At 31.5% G+C, this 26,144-nt stretch overlaps 1 protein-coding gene, 2 non-coding genes and 1 pseudogene across 4 annotated transcripts; 3 read left to right on the forward strand and 1 right to left on the reverse strand.

The window, feature by feature from the left end:
* Positions 1-5,160: 5,160 nt before the first annotated feature.
* LOC148202025 (beta-galactosidase 3-like) lies at positions 5,161-10,398 on the reverse strand. The gene is made up of 18 exons (XM_088109204.1): positions 9,997-10,398; positions 9,814-9,909; positions 9,600-9,712; positions 9,437-9,503; positions 9,261-9,353; positions 8,977-9,120; positions 8,799-8,887; positions 8,612-8,717; positions 8,374-8,461; positions 7,918-8,036; positions 7,659-7,823; positions 7,349-7,527; positions 6,955-7,064; positions 6,738-6,847; positions 6,493-6,603; positions 6,286-6,399; positions 5,901-6,103; positions 5,161-5,604 (listed from the first exon to the last, which is right to left on the reverse strand). The coding sequence occupies exons 1-18, from the start codon at positions 10,171-10,173 to the stop codon at positions 5,475-5,477; spliced, it is 2,214 nt and encodes a 737-aa protein (XP_087965330.1). The 5' UTR covers positions 10,174-10,398; the 3' UTR covers positions 5,161-5,474.
* A 2,132-nt stretch (positions 10,399-12,530) lies between these two features.
* TRNAA-AGC (transfer RNA alanine (anticodon AGC)) lies at positions 12,531-12,603 on the forward strand. Its single transcript has one exon. It is a non-coding gene; the product is annotated as a tRNA-Ala (tRNA).
* Positions 12,604-12,790: 187 nt separating this feature from the next.
* On the forward strand, positions 12,791-12,863 carry TRNAA-AGC (transfer RNA alanine (anticodon AGC)). Its single transcript has one exon. It is a non-coding gene; the product is annotated as a tRNA-Ala (tRNA).
* A 10,387-nt stretch (positions 12,864-23,250) lies between these two features.
* Positions 23,251-26,144, forward strand: LOC148202028 (cytokinin dehydrogenase 5 pseudogene; annotated as a pseudogene). Its single transcript, XR_015784964.1, has 3 exons — positions 23,251-24,653; positions 25,013-25,140; positions 25,767-26,144. The product of XR_015784964.1 is annotated as a cytokinin dehydrogenase 5 pseudogene (transcript).

Raw genomic sequence — 26,144 nt, forward strand, 5'->3', positions numbered from 1 at the left:
TACTTTTAAGGAAATGAAATAATATAATTAATATAGCTGTAGTCAGACTCTGTTACAATATGATTGTTTCAATCCATGTTAGAAAAATAGATTTTTCTTTAGGCCAAACTAGTGTTCTAAGACAAAACCAAAGAAGACCAGGAGACAAAAAAAAGTCAAAAGAATGTTCCTATAGACATAATTGGAAGAGTATTTTGAAGGGAAGTTTTTGTCCCTAATTGCATGGTTCTCAAATCAATCCCAAGATATTGTAAATTTTGATAGAAATAATTTTGAAAGACATGGAAAAGGATACAAAATAATTTTGAAAGTAGTTTTAAAAATTAATAAAAAATAAAACTGAAATAATGTGGCTTAATAATCAATTAGATTTGTAAATGAAGAGTGGAAAAAGTAAAAGAAAACAAATAAAACTAGTTTTGAACTAAAATAGTTTTAAAAAGTTAACAACAAATAAATTTAAATAATATAAACATAACAATTATTTAGTTTAATAGTTAAATTTGGCATGATGTTAATCTAAACTAATTATTGTGAAACCCACTCAAATCAAATTGCAATGAATTTGATGTTACTTATAAAATAAACTAAATTATATCTTAATTATATTTGTTGACAAGGTATACCGATATTGTTAAATATCAAACAGTGCATAATATACTTCCATGTTACAGAGTTGTTAATAATTTTAAAGAAAAATGTTAAATAGAAGTCAAATGAATATTTTAAAAAAGTTAATAAAACCAACTTTATTTCTTAAACAATGTAGTAAACTGTCTATTTAAACTGAATCATCAAATTCTAGATTGTGTTATTAATTTTAAAAAATATACTTAAAAGAAAATCTAGACAAAGTATAAAGCATTTGTTTCTGTTTGGTTTAGTTTAGATGCATTATTCAAATTCAATTGTATCCTAATTTTACATTTGATTGAAATGTGTTTTCTTATTTTCAAAATCAAACAATAATATTTTCGTTTTCACTTTTTTCCTTTACATATCTTAAATAAACGCGTATATCTTCACGATGGTAGTTTTTTTGAAATAATTTTATTTTTCATAAGAAAAATTTATAAACTTTAAATTTTTTCATCTATTTTATATCACTGTTTGAGAAAGTAACTATCAATTCTAATAAAAACTATAATAAAAAATTAGATAATAATGAATTAGATAATAAAACTATCATTTATTGACAATTAATATTGTCATTAATTGGTGACTAATGAATCAGACCTAACCGTAAACTCATTATAATTTATAAATATTTGTCTGACAAAGAGGACAGGTAACTTTTGAACTGAACTTTGAATTTTGATAACTAAATCTTGATTACAAGATTATTATGCAAAGTCACTGACTTAAGCGTCGGAGTGTCTTTTGTAGGCACCCCTCACAGCTTGGACAAAGAGAAGAGAGAAGACAACGCAACTGGATGATGGAGCGGACAACTTTGAATGTTTTGGATTAGGGTTCTAAATCCTGTCGAAACATTTTGGCGCTCACCGTGGGGCCGAATGAGTATCCCCATTGTAGTCACAAGGAGCAACGAGTAATGCCTCAAAAGGATGTCAACTCAACCTCAGACTCGTCCCCTCGGCCTCGTGAACTCGGTCATTCGGCCTCCCAGGTACTTAGCCAAATTTGGCATCAAATGTTCAGCCCGTCGGCCTCAACTACTCGGCCATTCGGCCTCACAGGTACTTAGCCAAATTTGGCATCAGATGTTCGACCCTTCGGCCTCAACTACTCGGCCATTCGGCCTCACAAGTACTTAGCCAAATTTGACATCAGATGTTCGGCCCTTCGGCCTCAACTGCTCGGTCATTCGGCCTCACAGGTACTTAGCCAAATTTGGCATCAGATGTTCGCCCCGTCGGCCTCAAGTGCTCGGCCATTCGACCTCTCAGGTACTTAGCCAAATTTGGCATCAGATGTTCGGCCATTCGGCCTCAACTGCTCGACCATTCGGCCTCACAGGTACTTAGCCAAATTTGGCATCAGATGTTCGGCCCTTCGACCTTAACTGCTCGGCCATTCGGCCTCAACTGCTCGGTCATTCGGCCTCTCATGTACTTAGCCAAATTTAGCATCAGATGTTCGACCCTTCGGTCTCAACTGCTCGGCCATTCAGCCTCACAAGTACTTAACCAAATTTGACATTAGATGTTTAGCCCGTCGGCCTCAACTACTCAGTCATTCGGCCTCACAGGTACTTAGCCAAATTTGACATCAGATGTTCGGTCCTCCGGCCTCAACAGCTCGGCCATTCGGCCTCATAGGTACTTAGCCAAATTTGGCATCAGATGTTCGGCCCTTCGGCCTCAACTGCTCGGCCATTCGGCCTCACAGGTACTTAGCCAAATTTGGCATCAGATGTTCAGCCGTTCGGCAAGGAACATTTCTCAACTCGGTGAGGCAGACTCTTCATGAGCTCTCACCTTGGTCTTAGGGCAAGCTCCTAGTGAACTCCTAAGACATAAACCGAGTAGGTGAGGTAGATTTCTTTCGTGAACTCTCACCTTGGTCTTAGGGCACGCTCCTAGTGAACTCCTAAGACCTAAACTGAGCAGGTAAGGCAAATTTCTTTCGTGAACTCTCGCCTTGGTCTTAGGGCACGCTCCTAGTGAACTCCTAAGACCTAAATCGAGTGGTGAGACAGTTTTCTTTTGTGAACTCTCACCTTGGTCTTAGGGCACGCTCCTAGTGAACTCCTAAGACCTAAATCGAGTGGTGAGACAGTTTTCTTTCGTGAACTCTCACCTTGGTCTTAGGGCATGCTCCTAGTGAACTCCTAAGACCTAAATCAAGCGGCGAAGCAAGCTCTTTCGTGAACTCTCGCCTTGGTCTAAGGGACACTTCAAAGGAATTCTTAGCGCAAAACCCGCTCGGATGATAAAGAACGCATGCTAGTATGAATTGAAACTCAGGTAAAATCCTCTGCCGATCGATATAACTTTATAAACCCAACGCAATATCAAAAATTTTGCTAGGGCCTTGGAGGCTTATGTTACTATGGGCTCATAGCCGACCGAACAGTAAAGGTGCAGATGAGTCGACCGACCGATGATACCTCCAGGTTAATGAACCGATCCGTAAAAACAGCCGTTAAGGTAATCAATAGTAATAATTGTCGGGGAGTTAATAAAAATAATTGTCACTTAGTGATAATTAATATTGTCATTCATTGGTGATTAATGAGTCAGACCTAACGGTAAGCTCATTATAATTTATAAATATTTGTCTGACAAGGAGGACACGTAACTTTTGAAGTGAACTTTGAATTTTGATAACTAAATCTTGATTACAAGATTATTACGCAAAGTCATTGATTTGAGCGTCAGAGTGTTTTTTGCAGGCACTCCTGCAGCTTGGACAAAGAGAAGAGAGAAGACAACGCAACTGGATGATGGAGCGGACAACTTTGAATGTTTTGCATTAGGGTTCTAAATCCTTATGAAAGAAGAAATAAATTTATTATATAAAACATCGAAATATCACTTTCTATTAAAAAAAACTTTAAAATAATATATTTATCAAAATTTTAAAATAATATATTTATGAATTTTTCTATTTATATACTTTTTATTTTTTTTTCATATGTTTAAAATATGAACTTCCAATAAACCTTTATTATATTTTTAAATGATCGATGATACAAATTATGGCAGGTTATCTAGTTAATTACTAAGACTCAACATATTTTTCATTATTTTGACAGTATTCATGCATTTATTTCAGGAAGAATGCTCTTAAAAAAAGGGATAAACCAGCTAGGAGAAAAGAAAAATAAGAAAATTAAGGAGAGACAATCTTATATAGCGAGAAGAGTTCGAGAACAGACCGACAGAGACAACCAAGGGCATCCGATAAAGAAAACACGAAGAACAAAAGCTTAGTGCGCTTACACTTGACGCTGACCAAAACATAAGACAAAGCAGAATGAAGGAACATTTACACTTGAAAAAGATTCCAAGGTTCCGAAGAAAGAAAAAGTGACAAGTTATCATGCATGGAAGGAACATTTTAGGAAGAGTTGTGATATGTTAAAGTTTTTAATATGGAAATTATTAAATTATAAATATATTAAAATTATGATTTTTTTTTAAATATTAAAAATAATTTTTACTTTTCTTCATTTCATTAACGATATCGTATTATAATGTTGGTAGAAAATAATTTTAAATAGCATCGACTAAAATTAATATATGTTGATATTAAAGAAAAAAATTGTGTTTAATTTAAGTTAAAAATATTATTGTTGTTGACAAATAAATATTAACTAATCTTACCTAGTAAATAACATTAGTCAATATGAGAAAAAAAATATTCTTGGTGATTAGAATTAAAAAATAATATAAATTAAAAATAATCTCACTTATATTGAGCCACTGAAAACGAATTGAAACAAGTTAACCCATAAATAAATAGCTTGACAACCCTCACTACATATGAAAAATATTACGGCAAGAGGCAATCAAGGATAATTAAGAATTAAGGTAAATAAATCCTACAGCAGGGTATACTTATGAAACACAGATCCACAACGGACAAAAGTCCATACAACACTATAAATAGAAAGGATCCATTATGTATCACAACTGATATAATTATCATATTATTTATTGACTTTATTTTCTCGTAGTGGCACTGTTCCACTTCAAAAATTACAGTATATTACTTGGATAATTTTAAGTACAACAGTGTCACTGAAAATAAATTGCATTTATTGCATAGTACGTATTTTTGACTTGAGCGTCCCGGCGATTTAGCAGGCTCTTCGGCTGAAGACTTGCATGATCAAGTATTTCATGCATCCTAAGACTGACATACTGAAAACATATTGTCGGTAAAGGAGTGAAGATACACACAGGAGTATAGTAGCACGTGTGTAATACGAGTACAATTCCACCTTGTAAATTAAAAAAAAAAAAAAGTACTCTGGCTCAACTTTAAACATTAGACATATATTTAAACTTAATGATAAATATTTAATAATTGATATCTACAAGGACCCATGAATTGATTCTTTAATAGCATGTGCCTTTGATGTATACGCATGGTGTAGTCCTTAAGGACAATTGATGGCCATGAAAGTTATACCATACCATTGGGGTAAGCATATCAGAAATCAAAACCTCTTAAATCAATGCTTGGATGTGTGTTATTCAAGCTTTGTTTTCTCTTATTTAATTCTTTTGTAATTGTCCAAGTGGGATGCGTGATCCTATGACATGATGGCATTCCATATGAGAAGTTCTTCCTAAATACAATCACTTCATTCACAAGTACATAGGTCGTAGTTGAAAAGAATAAATTACTATAGATTACAGATAATCTGGGTACATCTTTTGCACCAATCACGTTGATCAAGAAGGGTTGAACCAGCTCAAGCTGATTTATTGCCAAGTCGATGACTTATTGTTTCAACCAATCACAACGAAAGCCATAGAATTCACAGTGCACACACGTTCTTATTCATGACCTGCCGAAGTATGTACCATTCTCTTAACCAAAGATATTTTCCAAGGATTTCCGCCTAATTCTTCAAACACTACGATCAAGTTCTTCGTTGGCTTTAGCCAGGACCTTGGAACGTGATACCTGCCAAATTTCAAACACAAAACTGGTAAAATCTCTTCATTCAGTAGCATTGGATCTGGCACACTACAAAAAAAGGTTGTGGCATTATCATTACTATATCTGGAGGGTAATGATACCGACACGACCAAAGGTAAACACACAAAATGATAAAAGGTTGCGCACTATTTTTTTCACGTGACACTGACATGTCAGACTGCACTAGTTCAACGGCTCCAAACAGTAACAAAATGCTAAAGACTCAATAATAAAGCAAGCTATCAGTTTATATGATATCCTTTACAGAAGAAAAGAAGTACCATCGTTGAGTGGGTTGGCCACAACCAAGTTGGCATTTTACAGGGCGAAAGCCTCCAGAATAGGTGCAAGAATTACAATCACCCTTTGCATAGGCCAACCAATATCTCCCTATGCTCTGTCTGTTTATCCATACTTGACCCTTACCCATGCTTTCTAGGTCCAAAGCCAGTGGTTCCTTTCCACCAGGTGCATCAAAATAAGCCTGCAGGTTCCAACTTAATATTAGTAAGCTTCTAGTTCAAATCTTACAACTAAGAGAAATGTGAAATGTAATAAATAAATGATGTGATAGAAACAGATAAACATGAAAAATATTGTTAGATAGACTGTTGTATGAATAACACAGATCTTATTATATAAATAAACCAGTAACTATTCTCTCACCTTGTACCATTTCAATTGCGACCGACTTTGTGTACCTTGTGATTCTTGGACCCAATCAACAGACGACACCCCATTGGGAGACGCCAAATTCATATCCTCTCCTCTTAGGCCAACCTATTATAATTAGAAAACATTTTCTGGTCCCATGAATTGTATGACTAGCTTAAGAATACATATGTTAGACTAGCAAGTTTGAGTGCATCAGACCTTGTATGACCACTTATTCCATGTTAAATCTTTCTGTCCCTGGTCAAGACCGTGTAGCAAGACTGGACCAGTGATCCCTGTCTCCCATGTTTCATAATGCCGACCAACGTTCTTCCAGTGAAAAACAGAAAGTCAATCAATGACCAGTAGCATAATGGCCGAGCAAAGCAATGTACTAAAAATACTAACTAGAAAATAATAGTCCATTTCAAGTTGGATTTACAAGCTTGGTACTCAGTACTAACAGGTAATCCAACAGTCACGCTGAGAAGAGCAATTTTATTTGTTCCAGCGTGGAGATCTATAGGTCCATTGAATGTGAAACTTCTCTGCTCCCTTGTTCCAAAAGCCGACCCTGAAAAAGAAACCGTTCATCCACAGTTTAACTTAGAATCATTCAATACGCAAAGTTGCAATTTGCGAACAAAGGAACTGCACGTTCAACTACACAATCGGAAAAACCTGAAAATTGCCCATTAACGAACACATGAACAGCGTCTCCAGATGACTGCACATTAATGCTGGGTTTTTTTCCATCTCGAAGAAAGGTTTCTGATGAACTTATGTCAATGCTGCACCATGCCAACCAGAAAAACAGTAAGATTATAGGCTGAAGCTGACAAGGTAGGATAACAGAATCTATCTGACAAAGAATTTAAATCTGAAATGACAAAAGTGGTTAAGTTCAGGGACTTCTTGAAAAATAAAACAACCAATTTCTTCATCATAAATCAGCATCCTGTTCCAATAGGCATTGCATAACTTATTTTGTCATTATGCAGACAACACCAAAATTCAATTCATTTGGTAGCCTTTTGAAAACAACGACATATAACTTTTAAATCAAGCAACCTACCTGGTTATGTACCATAGGTAGTCACTGGTGTCCCTGGTAACGTTGAGTTGTTCTAAGAGTCCAGGAGATGTAATCCTTGAACTCTCAGCCAGAGAAGATATATCTTCATCATAGCTCTCCCATGAGAACAACTTAGTACTGACAGGAAGCATTTTTACCTCTGAAGTTTGAACTCTCACCTTCATGAAGAGACAACAATACAGTCAATTTCTTTGTGCAAAGGGAAAGGCTGACAATAAATAATACAGATGGGCAAAAATTGTTTTCATCACACTTCGTAGCTTTAAAAGGTCTCGTGAAGTATTCTTACTTTTGCAGTATTAAATACATCAGTTTTGCAATCAGGAAGGATGCTGATGGACCAAGGGGGCAAATCATACTTCCTGTTATTGAATGTCACCGTAGCAGCAGAGTTTGCATTATAGTTTGCTAGAAAAGCTGCACATGTTCCAGTACCTGAAGAGTATACATGAGCCTGGAAAATTTCCAAGCACAGAGACAGGACTAACTTATCATAAACAAGCAAAAAATGTCAAGAGGACAATTGCTTCACATCAGAGGCAGCTTGCCTGCTGTTGATTTCCTAAGGACGCAACAGTGGGATCCGAAGAAACCAAAGCATGTTCACACCGTTTGATAGCTCTATGAAGCTCCTTCAAATGACTGTATTTTGGTTGCCTGATCAAACCTAAACACAACACAGCACATTTGGTTAGGATGCAACAAAATATAATATGTAAACTATCTTTGTGACCGCAACTTATGGAACATAATCCAATGCCAGACTGTGCATTTTAAATACTGAAATAGTACAATTGATTTAGTATAAAGATCATATGCAAAAATACTTTTACTGAAGAATGATGATACATTATTTCGTAGCCTGGGATGTCATTAAAAAATAAACTTCAACAGAAGAGCTATGATACACAGCCCAGTAGTAACTGTATCTATAAGTGGCGATGAATCACAGAACAAACAAATAATATAAAAAAAGATACTCATTATAAGCATAGTTTTCTCACCATATTCATCAATTGGAGCGTCATAGTCATAGCTTGTAGTAATGAATGGGCCTCCAGCTGATCGTCCAAAGTTAGTTCCTCCATGATACTATCATTTTTCATTAAGATCATAGGCGAGATTCAGATTTTAAAGTAAAGCAACCTATGTTTCATCACAAGAGAAAAAACAACCGAGCCTTATCCAAGTAATTGAGGGATTCTTTTATAAAATAGTAAGAAAAACTAGAAGGTGGCCAACCATGTAATAATTCACATATGAGCCACCCTTTTGAATGAAACGAGCAACTGCAAATGATAGATCCTGAACTGGTCGCTGGTGAATTGGGCCACCAAAATCTGTAAACCTTGTGATCATAGGAAAAAATTACCCATCCGAATCTAAAGTTACAGAACCAACTTCAAATGTAATACATTGTACAGCTTACCAGCCACTCCAAGACTCAGTCCACATGCTAGGCTTGTATGGTTTATTTGGAGCGAAATCATCACAGTAAAAACCATTACATGAATTGATCTGTAACGATAATTGGATAGATCATATTCAACCCTCAAACAAAATAATAAGGAAGCAAATGAAACAAGCAAGAGAAGGAGAGAACTTACCACGGGATCTGGGGCATCATTTTGCTTGCACATCACCCAGGGCACTCCTGTACCCAATCCAACAGCCATGCTTGCAGCCCAGTTTAAGTACGCACGACCAGCAGCTCCCATTGCCCTGCTCTCTGGTCCGTACTCATTCTCAATCTACAAAACACGAGAGAGAAAAGAACACGATTTAAGATTGTCTCCTGAAATAGTGATCATTGGTATGAATACAAGTGAGCGGCAGGTCAGTTTTTTGAGTATTTCTTCACTTATACCACACAATGAAGTGAATCGCATACCTGAGAGAGAATTATTGGACCGTTCTGAGACTGAAACAACTTCTCAGTCTTCATCATCTGGACAATTTTCTGCGTGAAACCTTGCATTGCTGCCTAAGATTGAAAAACGGAAAAGTCAGATTATCCAAGACCTGAGTCAACTGAGAGAATCCATGTGAATGAAATGCAAATCCAACCTTGAAAGGCTCATTATCCGTTCTGAAGCTCACACCAGGAACATACTTCAACCATACAGGAATTCCTCTGAAGTACACCATTAAAGAACGACATTAAGAATCACAACCAAATCTCACATTAACAGAGGGATAGAGAGATATGGATTATGGAAGAAAAATGTACCCAAAGTTCCACTCAGCGCACACGTAAGGTCCAATCCGAAGGTTGGCATAAAGTCCCACCTTCTGCACCGTCTTAATAAACCGTACTAGATCATACCTTCCTTCAAAATTATACTGCAACCCAACATAAAAAATAATCACAAAGAACCAGAAAAATGTTACTTTTTTTAAAGTAAAGTTGATTAAAGGGGAGAGAGGAAGATCCAGAGTAGTACATTGCCAGGAGATGGTTCATGGACATCCCAGAAGACATAAGTGTCTATGACATCAAGGCCTCCATGTTTGGCCTTCCTAATTAGATCCTCCCACATCTGAAATCACATAATTTGAAGCAAACAAAACAACACGGAGGTTGAAAGTTGAAACACAAAAAAAAAGAAAATGGGAGACATAAATACCTCAGGGGTGCTTCTGGGATAGTGAATGGAGCCAGAAATGAGGATTCTCCTTTGGCCATTGATGAGAAGAGACTTTCTATCATAGGTGACATTACAATGTATCAGCTGAGAACCAACAAACAAGAGCGTGAAAAACAAAGAAAGTAACTTGGAAACTGAATTGGTAATGGCTTCCATGTGTCTAGGCTTAGGCTTTAGCAAGCCGAGTGGAGGGAAATATCATAAAAAGAACAAGGTTTAGCCGTTGGTTGAGGTTCTCCACTTCGGTGTAATCTATGATCTGAAACACTTTCCACCACCAGCAACCATGGATGCTGCCACTGGAAAGAAGTTCCACTCCCCTACCCCTTGCTCTGTTTCTTTATTAATTATTTGTCAGATTTGGGATTCTCTTAAATGCATTTTTTAATTGTGTTCTTTTTTCCTTGACATTGATACTAGTTTCTTTAGTTGAACTGTCACTCACTTTCCTAGATTTTCCCCATTTATTATTTAATCATTTTTTAAAAATCTTAATGACTTCTTATTGGTTAATATTTGAAATGTAAATGATTACCATGAACTTTTTTTTAAACGTGAACTTTGTGTTATTTTCAAACAATATGTTATAGATTTATCATGTTGCGTAAATTATAGTGAGAAATAATGTATTTTATTAGGAGAAATGAATTGTACGCTGTAGAAAGTCATGGAGCTCTGTGTGATTCAGTGATGAAAAAGTGAGAACATATTTTGAGGAGTGCATTCTGGGACGCCATGTAGGTATTGCCGCCAACTACTCTTTCTTGTTTGCATATATGTCTCCATCCGCTTTTTCAAGCAAAACATTAAATAATTTTTAAAATTTACTACCGTTAAACATTCCAAGCTTCAAATTGCTACATTACTCGTCATTGTATTTTTAAATTTCGTAATTAATAAAACTACCTAACTTTTTTTAAAATGTAGAACAGTGAAACGGGATAGGGTAATTTAAATATAATTTCAACGAAATTAAAAATATACACTGGATTTAACTTCCAACGCACAAAATTTAACTTTTAACTAAAACAAATTAACAAAGCATAAAAAACTTACAAAAATCATGGGAGTGCTACGCTACTTCCGTTGTACGTCTTAAAAAGTCATCACGATTTATGATGATTTCAGTAACTATTCAATTGACCTTTTCAGAAGTCATTAATATATTACGAATTATGGAGAACACAATAATAATAATAATAATAATAATAATAATTTATTGAATAGTCTTTTAAATTCAGATAAATCAATTTTGATATTACCTTATTATTGTAAATAATATCAGTAACTTTCTCATTCATATTTATATGAAAAACTTAAAAAAAATAATAAATGAATCAGAAATTCAACAAATACTTTCATTTGGAATCCTTATTATCATGCCTCTTCTGAATTCTATTATCTTTTAGATTAAATTTTCTTAAGCGGACTATTTTTAATGCTTTTGGAGTGTAAAAATGAAAAATAATATATATATTTTAGCTTTTTTAGATAAATTATCGTTCAAATACTTTTGTGTTGCGTGCAAGCAATGCTTTTGTTTAAATCGAAAACCCACATATTTCTTCCAAACATATCACTTATATTTTCTATTTAGTCCCTTTAATTTAAGTCCCTCTTCTCCTCGTTTTTAATAATCATTAACACTAATATGAATCAATCACAAAATGACACGTAGATAATAATAAAAGGTTGTAAAAAAAATGTTGTCAAACCACCCCAATATATATAAAACCACTAAAAACAAAGAAAGCAACCCTTTTATTTAAATTGAAATCAAGTTAAGTGGTTATTTCTTATTATAAAAGAATAATCAGTGTTGTAAAAGAACCACCCAACTTACTATTTTTTCTTGTAATTATCATTTAATATATATTAACACTGATATGTAAAACATAATCGTAAAATCATGAATACATTTAATAAGCAGGACTTTTGTTATATAAATGAAATCTAATTCCTTTAAGATTAAAATAATCGATAACTATTTATCCAAAGTCAATTGGCAGACTCTGTATAATTGATTTCAAATAATTATTAATATTGCTATAGTTTATTACATATTTAGTATAACAAGTTATTATATATTTTTTATCATGATTACATGCGTTAGCCAAAACAGTATAGTTTTAGTTTTTATATTTTATTTATAATTTCGGTCAATAATAGTTCTACTTTTTATCCATAATTTTTAGTTCATAATTATAAAAAAAAAATTGAAAAAAAAATTACAATAAATAAATGTTTATAATAAAGTAACATATGTTGTATATGTTTGTAGAATTTATTTTTATACATGAATTGAATAAGAGAGAAATGATGATGCATTAAATATATTTTTAATTTCATTAATAATAGTATTCATAATAAGACAATTATTTACATTTTATTACAATTTAATCGTGTCTTTAATCCTTAAAATTTTAGATACATTTGATGTTATTATTCCAAAAGAAAAAAGTTCTCAAATTGCATTAGTATTTTATTACAACATTACAATCTTTAAATATAAAGGGGATGTAGCTCAGATGGTAGAGCGCTCGCTTAGCATGCGAGAGGTACGGGGATCGATACCCCGCATCTCCAAAAGTATATTTTTTTAAACTTATGGGCCTCGAACTATACTTATTTGAATTTATGTTTGACCCATTTAATTTTCAGTTATGAACTTCTTTTTAAAGTTATGGGCCTCTCGTACTATACTTATTTGAAATTTTGGGCCTCCTAAGATTATTGATTTGTTAATTGAGCATTTAATTTTCTGTCATGGACAGGGGATGTAGCTCATATGGTAGAGCGCTCGCTTAGCATGCGAGAGGTACGGGGATCGATACCCCGCATCTCCAAAACATGGTGTTTTTGAAGTTATGGGCCTTGAACTATATATTTTTGAAGTTATGGGCCTCCCTAGACTTATAATTTGTTAACAAAATCGGCCCATTTTAATTATAGGACAGGGCATGTTTGCATAGGACTTAATAATTTTCTATATGGGTGTTGCTCCCTCCACCACCACAGCCTTCTCCCTCCACCTCCCCTTTACTATTTTGCCCCTCAGTAAAATTTTATTTTTAGAATTATTGTTTTTAATTTTACTCATTTATAACATATTTCACTGATAACCTACGTAGTTCCTTGTATGAGTAAAATATTTTTCTGCAAAGCTCAGTGATCGTGAAAAGAATTATCAAGCAATCTTCCTCTTGCTTTCGGTGCAGTACGTGGTGCAGTGCGTTTGTGGTGTAATGTGCTTGTCGTGGTTCCTCTCCAGGTACGTAGTCATAATCCTTCCAATAATCTTAAACCCTAAACCCTTCCAATCATCCTTCCAATAATCTTTCCAATAATCCTTTAACCCTAAAACGTAAAATGAAAACGAAGCCTAAACGGATGACATCCTTCAACGGATGTCAACATCCGTTTAAGGCAAAACGGATGTCGACATCCGTTTCGCCTTAAACGGATCCGTTGAAGGATGTCATCCGTTTAAGCTTTGTTTTAATTTTATGTTTCTGTTATTATTTTATTAGATATTTTAATATTTTGATTTATTATTTTTGAATATCTTTTTAATGTATTTTAATAATGTATATTTATATTAGTTTATATTTAAATATTAAAATAATAAAATAATAAAAATAAAAAATTTTAACTTTAAGAATATAATTGGAATTAAAGATAATTGGAGAAGTGGAGGAAGAAGGCTGTGGAGGTGGAGGGAGCAACACCCTTTCTATATCAACACCGGCCCATTCTATTTACAAAGGTTTTTTGTTCACTTTTTCCTCTTCATGTTTTCAAATTCTCGCTTGAATCTTCTACTTTTTCACATATTTCAGAAAAAATAGTTTCTGTAATAATGTGTACAAAAATTTACATGGTAAAGGTACCAGTAGTTCGAATATTTTACAAAAATCTAAGGAAAATAAAAGAGATTTTACATGTATTAATACCATATGGCATTAAGGTCAATGCTGTTATTTCATCGGATGGTGAGTTTACCATAAAAATTAATTTCCATCATATAAGAAAATGAATGCAAGTTAATCTAAAGCAACCTATAAACAGAATAGTACAATATGAAAACATTTATTTATCATTACTTTCGAATCAGCTTCTCCCTCATATTTTCGTCTCTAAATTTTTCAATAAAAAAAATATAAATTTAAATTGCTGAACAATAAACGACATGCAAATTAATGGAAGGTGAATTTAGTATAGTTCAAATTTTCATCCGAAGAAATATCAGCATTTAATTTATATAAAAAAAGCTACAAACAAAGCGAGGAAGCTGACATACAGAAAACAACAAATTGAAGATTGTTAGTTTCATTTATTTTCTTCAGTCTTACTCTTTTGTTGTATTCCTATGTAAAGTAAACCAAGAGCATTATTATTTTAGTAAAATATCATCCGATTCATATGGATATGACGTGTTGTCTACTGATTTTACAGAAAAAAGAATGGTTTAATTACTAAGAAAGGAACTGTTTAAAAAACTATTTCACTTATTTTTAATATTTTTTTGTCAGTATTATTATTATTCTTTAATTATTCATCGTCATTAAAATTGAAAAAAAAAACTAAAAAATCAGCACAAATTTAATTATGAAGAGGTTTTCAATTATAAAAAAAAAAGTTTAATGTTTTTCCTTTTTCTTTTCCGTAAACTACGTGTACCAAACTGACAGAAAGTATTATTTTTTGTATGTTATAAGTCAAGTGCTTTTTACATAAATTAAAAGCACTTGTAATAACAAAAGACAAATTGCTCTCTTTAATTCTTGTTATTACGCGATTTGATTAACGAAGATGTCACTGAAGCAGTGAGAAAAGTTCCAAGCATTAGCAATATTTGTTTATTTAAAACGAAATTAGTGGAGCTAATGAGTCCAAAATTAGAAGCACACGAAATGAAAAGGGTTTGGAAGTGCAAATAACGACATGTAAACATGTTCAGTATTCATTAATTAGGTCAATTTTTTTGTTGGAAATGTAGATGATTGAGTTGAGCGTGATTAGATGAAATGTTTGGTTCCTTTCTTTATATAGAGAAATACTAATCTATGAATAACTGGCTCTGTTGTCATAAAATTTAGACAGATTTGATGTTTGGCATGTTGTCACATGGATAATTGTACTTTATGTTTGCAAGTTGATCAAACATTTAAGAACAAAGAAACAGATAAAATTCCTACGATACACCTATGTGGTAGTAGGCGTTGAATTCCATGTAACCTAAATAATAATATTATTAACAGTCTTAAACTAAATTTTAGAAACCAAGATTATAATAATTATCAAATGATTAAAAAATAAAATTAATTCAATTTTACAAAATTAGTTTACAAAAATAGTTTCATTTATTTACACATTGTAAAATTATCTTATTTTCGACTAATATAAGATTTTCAAATATTGAAACATATGCATATTTATAATATATATATATATATATATATATATATATATATATATATATATATATATATATATATATATATATATATATATATATAATAATTTATCGATGATACTATAAGTTCAATCAATAATAAATCTTTTAATAAAATAATATAATAAGTTAAATAAATAACAAATCTAATTATATCATATATTGTTAAAAAATAAACTTTAAATTTAACTCAAATTACAAAACTAATTTGTAATAAAATGTTTATACCTCCTTTATATATATATTAATTATGAAATCGCTTTATTTTTTTTCAACAAATATCACAATTACCAATAAGTATACAATAATTTAAAAAATGAACACGCATTATATTTAAACAAATCTAATTTGTGATTTTATGATCATGAATTGTAGTTAAACTTAAAATTAATCAATTAAAATTAATATAAGGGTCATTAAATGTTCACGTGTTATGCTATTATTACTTTGGACCACATGTAAGGTGATGGTTTTAAACCATGTAATAAATTTCTTCCGGATAAATATATAGTTTGTCTTTCGTTCTTTTAACATTTAGAAAATACGTTTTATTTATTGAAGTTACATAATAGTAAAACATAAATAAAGTGATATAATATGATCATGGTAGCATAATTCGACACGTGGTTACTAGCTTTTAAGTGTTGGTACAATACTCTTTGTTAAGTGGTCTTCTTTTAGGAATTAGAACATTTTTTTTTTAAATCAAGAGATTAGAAAAATTATCATTAAAATATATTTATTTCAAATTCTGGAGGTCGAAACACAATAGAAAAAAAGAGCAGTAATATAATATCATATTCAAATTAACTTTTATCGATGGATTTAGCTTTCTTAACATCGAAGTTACAATACTTTTAATAGTATTGTAGTTTTATACACTATTTTATGTCAAAATTGCAATATTTTAAATTACGATACTATTAAAAATATTTTTTAAATAAAATAATATAAAAATTATAATTACAATTTTTTAATTTAAATATTTTACATATAAAATACTTATTTAACAAAAAATTAAAAAGGTTAGTTTAAGCCATCTATAATCTAACAAGATGATAAGTGAAAGGGATGAAAATGAGCTAATAAATTTTAAAATGTCAACTCAATTCACCCATGTTTTGTTTGTCCTTCATCCAAGTATTTCCATGTGAACACTTATTTACAGATTAGATTGTGATATCCACCCACCACCATTTTAGTCAAACAAATATATTTTAAAATACAATTAACCAAAAAAAAATTGTAGGGAAAATAATTATTTGAACTTAAAAAAAATATAGAAGTTAAATATGTTTTTAAATAATAAATTTCATTTTCAACAACTTGTGATGGCTGCAAAGTAATTATTGAAAGATTGACCTCTTGTTGTATAATATATATATAAATAAATAAATAAAGGATTTGTTAACTTATGTAATCTGTTAAAGCTACTAAATTTTAGTTGATAAAAATATTTTTATTCATAAAAAAGTCATACTTTAAATATAAAAATATTTTAATAACTTTTTTTAATTTAAAATAAAAAAATATAAAATTTTAAAATTATTTAAATATCTCTAAGCTTAAAATTTTTCTCAACTAAAATTTAATACACTTGAGGTTACGTAAATTAGAACATATATATATTTATTTATTTATTGTGTTTGATTTATTCATATTAGATTGGTAGGAGAATTTTATATAAATATATATAAAGAGTTTCCTGTGGTAAAATATGTGTTGTGAGGAATCTAAAAGGTCCTTTGGTGAAATAAAATGAATAAATAAATATAATAAAGAAGAGTTATGAGGTGGATTTGGAATATGTAGAAAGATGAATGTTGATAGAAACGTTAAAGTAAGAAAAAAAGTAACCCTAATTATTCCCCGGAGGAAAAGGTGACACCAAACACAACAAAACAACCATACAAGGATTCTTCTTAGGCACTTGGAACTGAGCTGTAAAAGTTATCAAAACAAAAAACAATCATTTCTTATCTTTTTCTCTTTGCATTAAGACATTTATTTATTTGTTTCTTATTTATTTTTTTCAAACTTTCCAAAGGCAATATGTGGGCAGATATCTCGAGTCACGATTCACCCACACTTTAGAAAAAGCATGCCTAAGTTAATAAAAAAATAAAAAGTAAAACGTGAAAAGTGGAAGAACCTAACTCAGTAAGGAATCATAATTCGCATTAAGAGAAGAATATAAAAAAGTGATTCTTCTTTGTACTTTGGGCGCACGTTAATCACTTCTTGCATGCCATGCACTCATCGCCTCCGACAAACTCCAATATTCCAATACACATTTTACAAATTTCATTTCATTTTACTTCTTAGTTCACTTTTTTTTTTCTTTAAATTCTAAAATTATGCATCAATATTTAATAATTAATTAAGTATAACGTTTCATTGAACAGATACGATGATTAACTCGTTTAATTTATATACGCCATTGTTGATATTAAGCGAATTTTAACTCAATTTAATTTTAAAATATTTATTTTATTAATTGTAATCATCATAGTATTACTAATTATATATATATATATATATATATATATATATATATATATATATATTATACACACACACACATGTGTGTATGTATGTATTTTAATTTAGTCACAATATTTACATTTTTCACTGTATCATTTACATTTTTTTTACTCATAATATTTAGTCAACTGTCTCTGCTTAAATATATTTTTAATCTTTATTTTTTAATTAACATCAATCATGGTTAAGTTCGGTCTCCCTATTTTCTCGAAGATGAATTTGATCCTCATATTAAAAAAAAAGAAAACTGAGACTTAATGTCTTCTTTTTAAGAATAAATGATATTTCATTACAAAGTTAAAAATAATTAAATTTATGTGTTTTCAAAGTTTGAAAGCTAGATTTGTAAATATAAAAATATTACTATGTTTGGCCAAAATTGTAGGTAATAAAACACTCCTTTTTAAAAAAAAAATGTATCAAATATATGTACGTGAAAGTTAATTATAAACAGAAAAAAATTGTAATGATACGGTGAATATTAAAACGTCAGACATATTTCTAAATTTCTATAAAATATTATGTATAAAATGAGAAAGTAACAAACTTTTAGAATTGTTTCAAAAGCATGCTTTTATATATATAGTTCCTTTGCAACTGTAAAAATGGCTTACGATGTCATAAACTATTTTGAGAGTACTATAATAGTTTTATTGATAATCCTTGGAAATGAACTTAGATTGCAATTAATAAGGTTTAGAAATAAGAGTATATAGTGGTAAAAATGTTAAGAAATGAAAAGAATTATGGAGATGAAACCTGCAAACTGGCCACTTGCATAAAGTGTGGTTGTTCCTTTCAAGGTTAAAAGGTCAGAAGATCCCCAACAAAGATCTTGGGATAGATTTTACCAGTTTGTTTATTAATTTCTGACAATGAAAAAGGCTGTCTTGGCCTTTGGTAAACATAAACATATACTATAATATCAGTAGCAAGTAGCGGTAAGGTTTCACTCAACATTTGAAGATCGAAACATGGAAGACATGATTGAATAATTCAGGCACATCTCTCATAGGATTTGTTTCTTGTTGCTTTGTCATCAACTGTTTACTAAGGAAATGTTGGTGCATTGATGAAAGAACCAAATGCAGCAACATATTGTATTTGTATGACGTGAAAGATGGTTAGATATATGTTTTCGATGAGAAATAATAAGGTAATATATATTTACATTCATTTGATATATATAATAAATATAAAATAGTTATAAATAATTTTATTTTTTTAGAATTTTTTTAAAATATCAAATAAATATAAAAAATTTGTGTGTGAAAATATCATTTATATATCACGAGACATAAAAAACACTACCTGTGTTTGAGACAGAGAAAGGAAAATGCCAATTTTGTGTGTGCTATTTTCTCGACAAAGCCTGGTCCCAAACACTCTATTATATGCATGCATATCTATTCAATAATTAATCTCATGCAGGATCTTGTCCCAACATATACTTTTTAACTTATAATAATAATTATACAAAGTTTATACTCAGTGTTTTTTTTTTTCTTTTTCCTTTCGAAAAAGCATATAAATATGATGAGAATTACTAAAGTGTGTCATTCAATTGAATGGGAGAAATTAATCAGTCTTTATTACTATCATTCAACAATTCTTATCCATAATTTTAAAATAATTAATAATAAAATATATATTAGAATCCAGATTATTAGTATAATATTTTTTAATTAGAACTCGATCTACTTAATCTACTAAAATAACCTGCAACACACTTAAATAATAACTTATTACATCAGACACTTGTTATGATTTAATAAAAACTAAAATAAATAAATAAAAAGAGAAGTTGTTATCAACTATATTGAACTTGCCAATTATAAGAAATTAACAAAATGCACACCTGCATGCTTAAAGGTTAATGTTTATATTATCTTTCCATCAAAACTTATTGACTTTAGTGATTACTGTTTAAACTTTATATTAGTAATAATTTTTAATAAGTTATAACATGAAAAACATATGATGAAGGGAAACCCGATCAAATGTTACGTATAGTATACGGGATATATATGTTTCTTTAAATAAAAGAAGAAACATATAACTGACTATTTGATAAACAATTTTTGAAGTAATATGTTAACATTTATAATAAAAAAAAATAATCATTTGACAAAGAAGATATTAATATTTTTGTATTATTTTTTATGGTTAATTCAAAGCATTAATATATATTATTAAAATAGTTAGGAAAGGAGTATTTTTTTTTAAGAATTACCAAAATTGTTTTTGTCCCGATAGTTTTAGACTAATTGCATAGTAAATGAATCAATATATATTTTATAAAAATTAAAAGAACGTGAATGAAAACTGGGAATTTGAAAAACTTTATTGAGTCTAATTTGATATATTTCTCGTGTAAAAAAATAAATTAATTTACAGATAACATTTAAAGTATTTATTATAAAATTAATAGTTTTGTCACGTGATTATCTACAATTTAAATAAGTACACGCTGATAATCTAAAATAATTTTTTATTATCAATATTGAATGCAAAAATATAATTAATATGATTTTTAATATTTTTTTAAAATTCATTAAACTTGTATGCATAATAATTTAGTATTGAATAATATCAGAATTTAAGTTCTTTATATACTATCATCAGGATCAATACATGACTAAGAGAAGAGTAATTTTGTTTTATACTAGCAAGTATTAAATTCAAATATGACTAATAAAAAATTAGATAAAAATTCTCACTAAAAAGACAACAATGTCCTTTAATAAATTGGTACGATTACCACGTCAAAATTGATGAAAATTAATTTTTATAGTCATCGTGTTGTAATAAAAAATATACAATAGTTTGGATAATAAGCTATCCCTGGCCTGAAAACTGTGATTAATAAAGAAAAACACAGAAAGTAAGACTATCAATTTTACCTAAAGAAGTAAAAGTCAACGTCATATATTTTTTATAAAATAAAATTATATCCGGTATAATTATTTATTTGACTTGCATAAATTATTTAATTAGGTTTAAAAATAAAGAAAATTGGTTTATAAAAATAAAATAGAAATGAACAGTTAGATAGAGAAAAACTTAAACAGTGAATTTGGACTTTAATTTCATCCCCTAATGGGTTTATATTCTCTTCCTTTGTCATTAATGCAATATTATATATTATTTATTATTATTAAATAATTCCATATAATTTTTCACATACAATTTTTTTATATTTTTATTTTCTTTATTAAAATATAAAAAAATATTTTTATATAACTATTTTCCTTTTATAATACGTGTTTAATAAATAAATATAAATGTGTGTATCACTGTATTATTATATGATAAATTATAAAAAAAAAAGTGAAGCAATCATGCATGTTAAATATGTAGTGAATACATTTTTTAGACAGTGAAATGAAATCACACTGCAATTATTTGAGATATTCCTTAATTAGTATTGAGTGACAGCAAGGACATACAAAATAATTGATATAGGTCTGCTCTATCAACGGATCGAGACAAATAGACGAAGGTTTAAGAGAGCATAAAAAGGTGGAAGAATTAAAACTATACAGAAGCAATAACATATACTAGAGATTATTTTAAGGTCTTCCACAGGTACATCAACTTCTCTATCCTTAAAATATATCATTAATTTTCACAATTTGTTTTTTTTAAAGATTTTTCATAATTCAACTCTCCTTTTCTCTTTTTAACATATTAAATATGATCATTAAAGTTATAACCATGAATTATGTGAATTTATTGACGTATAAGTGCAGGAAAAATTATAGCCATGGATTATGAGAAGGAATCATTTGGTAGATATAGGGACAAACCAATGACTCATATGAACCCGTGTAAGTATCATGCAAATTATATCTATGTTTTTATATCTAAATAGAAAATAAGTAATTAAAGTTAGATGAAGATATAGAATTAATATATTTAAAACTAAATTCATTTAGATGGAGGGAAAAACAGTGTAAATTAACAGAAAATTAACTGAAAACATATTAATCTGAGAAGAGCACTTGGTCCTTTGTGTTGGTTAAAGGAAGAGGTTTAATTAATTAATTAGAAAATGTAGGTAGGTAGTGCATAATAATGATGATTAAAAAAAGTGTATAAGTACGTGCCCCCATGCAATCTAAGGCTTAGATTGTATGATTTTGTAATTTTGGGACCCTTGAGAGTTGGGAATAGCTAAGGTAGAGGTTGGTTTGAAATGGGAACATAATTCAGTGATTATGACCTTATCATTTTACATACAGCTAGCATAGGAGACACAAACATATGCTTATGTTACAAGTGCCTAATTACATTGCCAATAATAATTATTTTAGTATTTTATAAATATAAAAAAAAATTATTTTAATGAGGAAAATGAAAAAGAGAATAGTTGCTTAGCATATATAGTTGCAGTTGAAGTTGACAAGGATGATCCCAGTGGCAGTGTCTGCACCCACGTGAACCATCCTTCAATCACTGTCCCCACACAGATCCTCCGTATCCATAAATGGACCCTTTATTACCTCTTCTCTTCTTCTTCAATCACATTAATTCATACCTTTTTCAATAATTCTTCATTTAAAACCCCACTAATTTTTTATTATAACTCAATTTCACCCTCTTTTTTCTTCTTTTTTTTTTCTTCTATCTGTCATCCAGACATTTCCTTGTTCAATCGAATATGGGACTCATTCAATGAAACCTGGGACAGCAATTTCTAATTCTGTTATTTAATCATATTATTTCATTTATTCTATCGTTCTTCTTATTTTGTCCTTTTTATCTCTCAGTTTCAATTTTTTTAGTTGAATCAAATTTATTAAACAATTATATACAACACATCTTGAAGAAATTAGTGTGAAAGAAACTTTTTTTTAATGCCCTTTGGTCATTTAAAAGAAAATATACTATTATTATTATTATAGTACTTACAAAATTGTAATTTTGCTTTATATCTATCTTATATAGAAAATTTATTTTAGTCTTTATTATTTTAAAAAATAAAATAATCTATTTTTCAGTCGTCACTATTTATGTCATGTGTCATGACGGGAAAAAACATTTAAATGTAACTGATACAAACAATAGAAACAAAAACAAAACTAAAAATATTGTAAATATTCACATTGTTCTTATTGTATTACCTTACCTTATAGTATATTAACGAAATCTTGTATTAAAATAAAAACTCCTATTATGTTTTCTCTCGTTTGAATCCTTGACTTTCCAGCAGTTTGTTGTATCTATCAATTACTGCGGTGTACTTGAGCTGTGTTACCGTTCTCCTTTGTAAAGTGAGAAATATTTTAGAGACTTAAAACGAGTGGCCCAAAAGATGTGCTGTTTCCACAATGAGAGGCACGTGTGGCCTCGCTCCTCTCACGTGAACATCCACAACATCCACGTGCCTTTACTCTCACCTTAACCCCGTTTTCTCGTGGTCCTCTTTCCTATATCCTATAAATTCAGAGCCTGTATCTCACATCCTAGACACACAGTAATCACCAATTCTTCACAATTCACCGCAAGCATAAACTTTTTCTATCTATTTTCAAACCAAACCCTTTTCACTCTCTGCCCACATCGACTTCTTTCCATTTCTTTCTTTCTTATTTTCTGTTGTCTTCTCAAATACATACATGCATACAGAACATACCCCTCACAGACATCAACATAGAGATTTTTCTCCCTTTCAAAAAAGAGCAAGAAAAATAATTAGGAGAAAGGTTTGACAAGAATCGAAGAAAGTGAGAGAGAGAGCAAGAATCTTCATCTTTCTGCATGTTGCGTACAGAATCTTTAAAGCGAAATCCTGCTTACGTTAACCCACGACGCTGTTCCAAGATTTTGTTCTTTTCTCTGGAACTTCCCAACATTCTTCTTCCTCTCCCTCACCCACCATCACCACCACAACCCCACAATCCAATAACTCATCATCATCATCAGCATCATCGTACACTACACACATGACATGCATGTATCTTCATTAATTGCTCAGTGAAACCACACGTACACCGGGTAGTGTAGCTACCTAGCCTGTGGGGTACTTTTCTAATTAATTATTATCTTCTTCAATTAATGGCCGTCAACAACAACAACAAGCTTCTTCTCATAACATTCGCCATATGCCGTCTGATAGTAACGGTGGGATTAACGGTGCTCCCGGAGCTGCTCGATGTGGGACTGGAGGGTCGACTGAGCGTGGACACGTGGGAGCTGGAAGCGGCCTCTGTGGACTTCGGGAGGCTGAGCAGAGGGGTGCCTTCAGAGGTGGTGCACCCTGCGACGGCGCAGGATGTGGCGAGGGTGGTGAAGGCGGCGTTCGAGTCGGCGTTGGCGGTGTCGGCGAGGGGACATGGACATTCGATAAACGGGCAAGCGCTGATAAGAGAGAAGAAAGGGGTGGTGATTGAAATGGGAAAGGGTGGTGGCGGTGTTAGAGTGTGTGAGAAAGGAATGTATGTGGACGTGTGGGGTGGAGAGTTGTGGATAGAGGTTTTGAGTGCAACATTGGAGTATGGGCTGGCTCCCATGTCTTGGACCGATTACTTGTATTTGTCTGTGGGTGGAACCCTATCCAACGCAGGAATTAGTGGACAAACCTTCAATCACGGTCCTCAGATCACCAATGTTTACGAGCTCGATGTGGTCACAGGTAATTCCCATTCTTCACTGTTAAAGCTATCATCTTGTGAGGAGTAACTCTCACCGGTTACAACCACGAACTGATTTCAAGCATATGTAATCATTTTTTTGGACATGCTTGTTGTTTGTGCATTTTTATATTATCGACATGTTTTGTTATGTAATTGTTGGCAAAGTTGGTGGTTTTACTATTAAAAAAAACGGTGCGAACTAGTTGTTCCTCAGGGGGGAAAAAGTTTTGAGTAATTAAACAGCGGTGTCCCACTGGTTTGTCATGGTGCTGGGTACGAATGAATCTGGTTTGTCTTTAGCGTGGTTTATTACAAGTGTGGTAAGTTATTGGTATGATAATGGGAAGTGGTGTAACAGGAAAGGGTGAGCTGGTGACATGTTCAGAAGATCGTAACTCGGAGTTGTTCCATGCTGTTCTTGGCGGTCTTGGACAATTTGGAATCATCACAAGGGCTCGAATTGCTCTCGAACCAGCTCCTCGCAGAGTATGTCTCTCTCTCTCTCTCTCTCTCTCTCTCTCTCTCTCTCTCTCACGTACTTTCTCTTTCTTTGTCTCCTTTTCTTGCACACACTTGTACACCACCCAATTCATTTCATCCTACTCACTCGTCACCTCTCACAGACTGATAATTTCTTAATGCATACACTACAATTGCACTCGTCATTTTTTTTTTGAAAAGCGGCTTACTCAGTGTAAATAAACTTGGAGTGTAAAAAAATGGTAAATGTTATTTCCTTTTTCCATCCGAAGAAAAAGTCGGTTGAAGATGACAACCATGAGATGATAGGAGGAGCACACGATACGTCTTTTCTCCAAAATCTTTCTTCACATCAGCGACAAAACCTAAAAAGGGTCGTTTTCGAAGGGACGGTTTAGGTTCCTTATGAGATAAAGTTAGATTTCTCATTTAGTGTTGCTCGCCTGGACATTCTCTAAACTAGTTAATTAATTTCTGATAACACTATCCACAAAGGAATATTAACAAAATTATACATAAAAAATACTATAGAGTTACTGTACATGTCTATGGCTGAATGAGTATACAAGTAGATGTGATGTTAAAGTTTTGTTTATGTAAGATGTATAATATATATGATGAAAATTGAACAGGTTCGGTGGATTAGAGTTTTGTATTCGAATTTTGGAAGGTTTTGTGAGGATCAGGAGTATCTGATTTCTCTGCATGGGAAACCAGGGAGGGAGAGATTCGATTATGTGGAGGGTTTCGTGATAGTTGATGAAGGGCTGATAAATAATTGGAGATCTTCGTTTTTTTCACCAAGTAACCCTGTTAATATCACTTCCCTCAACGCCGACGGAGGTGTTTTGTACTGCTTGGAGATTACAAAAAACTACGACCAAGAAAACGCAGATTCTGTTGACGAGGTACACACACAACCCAACATAGATTTTCTCTTCTTTCTCACTCTCACTTATAATAATAATAATAATAGTATTATTCACTGCCATACACTTAGTGCGCTGTGA

Source organism: Vigna umbellata, chromosome 3 (genome assembly GCF_029865625.1).
Source record: "Vigna umbellata cultivar VRB3 chromosome 3, Vumbellata_1.0, whole genome shotgun sequence".
Classification (NCBI taxonomy): Eukaryota; Viridiplantae; Streptophyta; class Magnoliopsida; order Fabales; family Fabaceae; genus Vigna; species Vigna umbellata.